This window comes from Triticum urartu, chromosome 5 (assembly GCF_003073215.2).
Source record: "Triticum urartu cultivar G1812 chromosome 5, Tu2.1, whole genome shotgun sequence".
In the NCBI taxonomy this organism is placed as follows: Eukaryota; Viridiplantae; Streptophyta; class Magnoliopsida; order Poales; family Poaceae; genus Triticum; species Triticum urartu.
This window is the reverse complement of record NC_053026.1, coordinates 405,418,898-405,425,830: the sequence shown is the minus strand read 5'-3', so window position 1 is coordinate 405,425,830 and position 6,933 is coordinate 405,418,898. Positions and strand designations below refer to the sequence as shown.

At 51.0% G+C, this 6,933-nt stretch overlaps 1 protein-coding gene across 2 annotated transcripts; it reads left to right on the top strand.

Annotated features, from left to right (window-relative positions):
- The first annotated feature begins 2,739 nt into the window (after positions 1-2,739).
- On the top strand, positions 2,740-6,642 carry LOC125509311 (protein GAMETE EXPRESSED 1). 2 transcript variants are annotated; one of them, XM_048674262.1, is made up of 6 exons: positions 2,740-2,876; positions 4,037-5,196; positions 5,303-5,429; positions 5,528-5,714; positions 5,824-5,980; positions 6,071-6,642. In XM_048674262.1, the coding sequence occupies exons 2-6, from the start codon at positions 4,124-4,126 to the stop codon at positions 6,369-6,371; spliced, it is 1,845 nt and encodes a 614-aa protein (XP_048530219.1). In that variant the 5' UTR covers positions 2,740-2,876; positions 4,037-4,123; the 3' UTR covers positions 6,372-6,642. The 2 variants fall into 2 exon arrangements, with proteins under 2 accessions (XP_048530219.1, XP_048530217.1); XM_048674260.1 differs by lacking the exon at positions 2,740-2,876 and adding an exon at positions 3,607-3,917.
- The last annotated feature ends 291 nt before the right edge of the window (positions 6,643-6,933 follow it).

The following is a 6,933-nucleotide window of genomic DNA, read 5'->3' as shown; positions in this document are numbered from 1 at the left end:
AGAACGGGGCACAAGGCAGAATAGCCTTTTCCACAGCGCGAAATGAGCCTCGCGGCCCAAAAACAGCTCGCAAAGGGCTACGAAGCCCGCGATATGCAATATGGAGGCAGGCGTGAGGTTGTGCAGCTAGAGGCCATAGAACTCCAGGAGCCCTCGGAGAAACGGATGAATTGGAAATCCGAGCCCTCTTATTAAGTAAGGGACAAGGCATACCCGCTCTCCTTTGGAGGGATTGGGGGCGCTCTTCGCTTGCTCTCCGCCATTATAGGTGGCAAGTCCGGCTCGAACCGGGACCATATAGGCCGGGGGGAGAAATCCCTTGGTCTGGAGCGTCACTAGCTCGCTGTGCGGGATGGAGCATCTCTCCCAATCTCCAGGATGAGGGCTGGAAGGGCGAGAGGAGGAGCTGCGGCGGCCGGCCATGATAGAATGGACCTCTATCGGATACGCTCTGATGAATACTCGCGGAGGGGAGAAGGTGTGGTTTGGATCTAAATCCTCGTCCCCTTAAATAGGCGGCTCATTCACGTGGCTAGGCGTGTAAATGTAAAAACACCCTGACTTTTCATATTCGTTTGACACGTGGAAGACGGCCATTATTGGGCGTAGAAGCCAAGGAGCGCTACAAGAAACCGGACATTATTCAACAGGTACACGGAATTTGGAGGAGAACCCGCCTAGCAATGCTGAAGACAATCTGCTCGCCGGACTCCTCGTCATTGAAGCCTGGTTCGGGGACTACTGAGGGAGTCCTGGATTAGGGGGTATCCGGATAGCCGGACTATACCTTCGGCCGGACTCCTGGACTATGAAGATACAAGATTGAAGACTTCGTCCCGTGTCCGGAAGGGACTTTCCTTGGCGTGGAAGGCAAGCTTGGCGATACAGATATGTAGATCTCCTACCATTGTAACCGACTCTGTGTAACTCTAGCCCTCTCCGGTGTCTATATAAACTGAAGGGTTTTAGTCCGTAGAACCAACAACAATCATACCATAGGCTAGCTTCTAGGGTTGAGCCTCCTTTATCTCGTGGTAGATCTACTCTTGTACTACCCATATCTTCAACATCAATCAAGCAGGACGTAGGGTTTTACCTCCATCAAGAGGGCCCGAACCTGGGTAAAACATTGTGTCCCCTGCCTCATGTTACCATCCGGCCTAGACGCACAGTTCGGGACCCCCTACCCGAGATCCGCCGGTTTTGACATCGACAAAGATCTTTATCGGTCAAACCGCATAACAACATACGTTGTTCCCTTTGTCATCGGTATGTTACTTGCCCGAGATTCGATCGTCGGTATCTCAATACCTAGTTCAATCTCGTTACCGGCAAGTCTCTTTACTCGTTCCGTAATGCACTATCCCGCAACTAACTCATTAGTTGCATTGCTTGCAAGGCTTATAGTGATGTGCATTACCGAGAGGGCCCAGAGATACCTCTCCGATAATCGGAGTGACAAATCCTAATCTCGATTCATGCCAACTCAACAAGTACCATCGGAGACACCTGTAGAGCACCTTTATAATCACCCAGTTACGCTGTGACGTTTGGTAGCACACAAAGTGTTCCTCCGATATTCGGGAGTTGCATAATTTCATAGTCAGAGGAACATGTATAAGTCATGAAGAAAGCAGTAGCAACAAACTAAACGATCATCGTGCTAAGCTAACGGAATGGGTCAAGTCAATCACATCATTCTCTAATGATGTGACCTCGTTAATCAAATGACAACTCATGTCTATGGCTAGGAAACTTAACCATCTTTGATTCAATGACCTAGTCAAGTAGAGGCATACTAGTGACACTCTGTTTGTCTATGCACTCACACATGTACTAAGTTTCCGGTTAATACAATTCTAGCATGAATAAGAAACATTTATCATGATACAAGGAAATAAATAATAACTTTATTATTGCCTCTATGGCATATTTCCTTCAGTGTCACCCTTGGGCGAGAGAGAATGACAGTTGTGGATCTAGGCTGGAGGATTGATGGCGGTGGATCTAGCGCTCGGCCTCGAAGACGCCGATGGCTGACAGGTGGTTCCGGGACTCGTGGAGGGTGGGGATGATCCCCGGTCAACGGACCACAACGACAACGGTCTTGCCGACAACGTGCTTCTTCATCGATTCACAACGCCTTTCTTGGAAATGGCTTTTCTACGAGTCCGGCAGCAGTTAGCAGCCATGATGGCAGTTGCGGGATTACTTAAGGACTTTTCCGTACCTTTTTTCTAGGAGAATATTTTCTGCGAAGTTCTTTGGACACGTGTTGTCATTCGACCTTTCTGGTTGGTTCCGCGTGCGTGCTTGTATTCATCTTGTTTGTGATCAACATTTGGGGAAAACATTGAGAGAAGAGAGCGGCGGAGTGGGCGTGTTTGCCATTGCAATGTAAAATTTACAACTTTAATCTGCATAAAAGAAGGAACGAACACGAAAGTGCTTCTAATCACAAATTTGGACGGCAGTAGTATTACCGAACCCGTCCGTGTTGGGGTCGCGTCTCTCCACTGAACGGGCGCAACGAGTGACCAAATTTAACCACGCGGTGGTTTTGCGACTCTTCGTCTTCGTCTCTCGACTACTGTTCCCATTTCTTTCCTACGCGGGGAGGGGAGGAGGAGGAGGCGCCTTCTCGCGCGAACCAACGCGACGTTTTCACCGCGGCGGCCCCGCCAGTTCCTTTCTTTCCACCTCTACCAAACGTCCAAACCACAGCCGGCTTGCCCCCACTCCACTATATATACGCGCCACTCACCCGCTCCGGCCCCGCCCCGTCCCTGTCTCGATCGTCCCCTGCTGTCGTCAGGCCGCTCCTCCCCCATCATCGCCTCCACCACTCAAGCCAACGGTCCGATTCGCCACCGCCGGTGAGTTCCCGCAGATCATTCTCCTCGCCGCTTGTCTCTCCTTCTCTTTCTCCGAGTCAAATTGTGCCTGCACTCATCCCAATTTTGGTTTGCGACCGAGTTTCTTTCCAATTTGCTCTTCTTGTACACCGGTGCATGGACTGTGGACTGTGGTGTTTGCTTAGATGAGTACTTAGATCGTAGTGTTTCATGCATACAGAAGCTTCATTTTCTGTAGGATGGTGTCGGAACCATGTGCTCGGGAGGAAGATAGCAGAAATCCAGCGTTCATGTCAGTCGGTGCTCAGTACTCAACACAATGCCGCGTGCGTCCCGGGTAGGAAAAAGGGGATTGCTCCGCTCTGACATGGCTGGCCCGGCCAGGCTCTTCTCTGAATCATGTGGCGTAAGACAGTGCCACCGACCTACAACGTCGCCGACTTAACACTAGTTGGTTGGGGATCCAACTGGCGGTTACTGTAATTAACAGAGCTTCCTTGCCGGCAACGGAACATGGCATGGCAAGAGATCTCTGAACCCTCTTCCATTTTGGCATTCCCGTCGACATCCCAGTAGTGCCCAGGGTTAATTAATTAACCAAAGGAAATTCCAAAATAACACGACGAAACCGCCATTGCTCCCGTGAAATCATGTCCAGTTCAGTGCGAGTGTGCGCTGTCCAGGTCCCTGTCATCCGTGGTGTCAAAAGCCCCAAACCGACTTACTATTTTTTCCCCTTGTAAATCTCCGATCGGATCTGACCTCTGCCTTGCCGGCGAAGAAACGCGGGGCACTATATTTATCCGGCGCCCATACCCTTTCACACGGCAGGGCCGGCACACATCTGCGACAGCCCGTTGCTCTCTTGTTCTTCTTCTCCGCTGGGGAAAAGATCGTTTCGACACATCATCCCCTTTCTTGCAGCGGGTGGAAATTTGCATGATTGTGTTAGGCTGGAACTGACCGAATTGGATTTAATTTTGATGGTGGTTGGGTTTTACTGTGCGTGATCGAGTAATTGGCACCAAGAACTTGGGATTTTGATCTTGCCGCTTTAATTTGGTAATTAATCAAGAATTTCAGAGTTTAATACTATGAATTATGATGCGAGCATGACAACAATCTGCATCCAGTGAATACGTTTTAATTCTTGCTTTCTTGACCATCCTTGTCCTTGGCAGGGAGGATTTGCACTGCAATTGACCTCTGATTCAACTCTCTCCACCAAGATCACTCTTTTTCCGGTGCCTAATTGACCGGCCAGCGCCATGAGGAAGAACGCATCGTTTGTCCTGTTGATTTTGGCCTGCCTGTGGCTGTGCCCTCGGCGGGGCAGCGGGTTCTCATGGAACATTTTCTCGTCTCCGTCCTCCTCGGCGGCCGGTAACAGTCCCCCGATGATGGAGCTCGACGGCGCGGTGGCCGACTTCTCCATGGACGTCACCAACAACCCGCGAGGGGTGAAGCTGCTGGAGAACGCGCGGAACAAGCTCGCGGGGCCCAAGAACTGCTGGCAGGACGCGTACCGGAACCTCTTCGCCGGCTGCGGCGAGATCATGGCCGACAAGGAGCGGCAGGCGCGCCTCGCGTGGCACCTCAGCAGCTGCTACCAGGAGGACTCGGGCCGGCCGGCCTTCCCGTCCTGCGCCGGCGGGTCCAGGATGGTGCACTGCCGCAAGAAGCTGGGCGACTCGGAGAGCAAGGTGTTCCTCGAGTTCTTCCTGGAGACCAACACGCTGTGCCACCAGCTGCAGGCGGAGGCCTTCAAGCACAGCACGGAGCGGCTGGTGAACGACCTCACGCGCTCCTCCAAGTCGGCGGAGGAGAAGCTGGAGGTGATCGAGGCGCGGTCGGAGGAGATCATCAGGGAGTCCGGCAAGGTGCGGGACGCGCTGTCGTCCATCGAGGCGCAGGCGGACCGCCTCGCGGAGACGTCCAAGGGCGTGGGCGCGCAGATCGACGACGTGCTGGCGCACTCCAGGACCATCTCCGACCAGTCCAAGGAGATCGCCGCCTCCCAGGCGGAGCTCAAGGAAGGGCAGGCCGAGATGAGGAAGAAGATCGAGGCCGGCATGGAGCGCATCCAGGAGTCGTACGATCAGCTGGGGGACGGGATGGGGAAGCTCACGGAGGAGGCCGTGGGCATTCAGAAGGAGATCGCAACTGTCGGCGACCTGATGTCTTCCAAGATGCTGGTTCTCCAGGGCACTGCCGATGAGATTGGGAGTGTGGCGGGCAAATCGTTGGAGAATCAGATGCAACTCTTGGATGGGCAGAACAAGGCCATGGATGGATTGACTAGCCTCCACACCTTTCAGTCCCAGGCTCTCGAGGAAAGCAGGTAATGCATTTTGTTGTGTAAAAAATAACTGAATTTTCCATCTTTCTTTTAATGTGTGTGGGGACTGTGGACTCAAAGAGATGCTGATTTTTATCTGAAATTGCAGGGAAACTTTGGAGAAATTTGCACTGTTTGGGCAGCGTCAGCAGGAAGAGCTGTTGTCGAAGCAGGAGCAGATCCGGCAGGCTCATGATCATCTCATCCTGAATTCACACTCCATACTAGCAGCTCAGGTACTAGCTTTAGTATTTTCTCAACTAAAATTATTTTCATCACGTGATAAAATCTAACTCGCACCTGTATGCTAACTGAACCTTTTTTGGGCCTGCAGGAGGAGTTCAGAGCGAAGCAGGCCAACATCTTCGCGGCGCTGGACAAGCTCTACATCCTCCACAACGCCATTCTAGCCGAGTCCCGCTTCATCAAGGCCTTCTTCTTCTACTGCTGCATCGTCTTCCTCATCTACATGCTCACCAGCGCCAAGCAGACCTTCAGCATCAGAGGCCAACTTTACTTCGGTAAGATCATTGTTTTTCTTCAGTTTTCTTCGGATCTGTACTAGTTGCTGCAACCCATTGCATCTATGTCACTGCATATTGTTCGATTTCCTAACGTCTTTTTGGGCAGGTCTGTGCATCACGCTCCTGCTAGAGATGGGTCTGATCAAGATCGCAGCCGGCAACTTCGACAACCAGTTCTGGGTCCTGTCCAAGGTGTTCTTGGTCAGATTGCTGTTCCTGGCCGCCGCCACTATCCAGATCTTGCATTCCATATTCACGTTCAGGTGAGTAAGAAACTACGAACTCTCAGGTTGAGATTGCGCACTTACAAAAAGATGGTTGAGTTTAATTAACTCGTTGGAACATTATATCAGGGACTACGAAGTTCTGAACCACCGGCTGCTCCAGACGCTGGTGGACAAGGTCCGGACACTGGAGGAGAACGCAGGCGACAGGATGCTCTCGTACGGCTCGGAGAGCGACGAGAGCCTGAGGAACTACTCGTGGGTCTTCGACGAGCTGACGGATGAGGCGGACAGCACAGCCGACCCTAACTACGCCCTGCCGGAGCAAACCCGCCGGAGGTACGGCGCCCTGCCGGAAGAGGTCGCCGAGAACTCCATCACCACGTCGGGTAGCCGGAGGTACAACCTGCGGCGCCGGAGCAAGCAGTGATGGAGACCGACGTTTTTGCTCCCTGTGGAAATGCGGCGGGGTTTGTGGTTTTATTTCCGAGAGAGAGAAGAAGGTTTGCGGCAGTTCTTAGCTTGGGTGTGTGATGCTGTCATCTACTACTTCTACGTCGTTTGTATTTAGCTGGCACGTATGAGTTTGGTTTTTGCCGGTCAATCTGAAATGATAGGATATGTATAAGGATGTTGACGATATGTTTATAGCAAATTTAACTTAATTGTAATGAAAACTACGACTGTTGAATGACTCTTTACTGTAAATCATTCAAACGATTTTCATTCTGCAGTTTTTTCACTGTAATTTTTGTAGCGTATTTTTTTTTCAGTCAGTCTTTTTCTTTAGAGCAACTTTTTTTCAGTCAGTATTTTTTTTTCAGTCAGTCTAGCCTGGAAATTCGTAAATGTGACCTGTTGCGAGCAATAAGCCCATAAGCCTGCATTGCCTGAAGCTTTATACATGGGCCGAATCTTGTTTGTGTACCTTTAATAGATAGTGTTATTTTTCTTTTCTATACAATATTTTAAAATATATTTATTATCAGTAA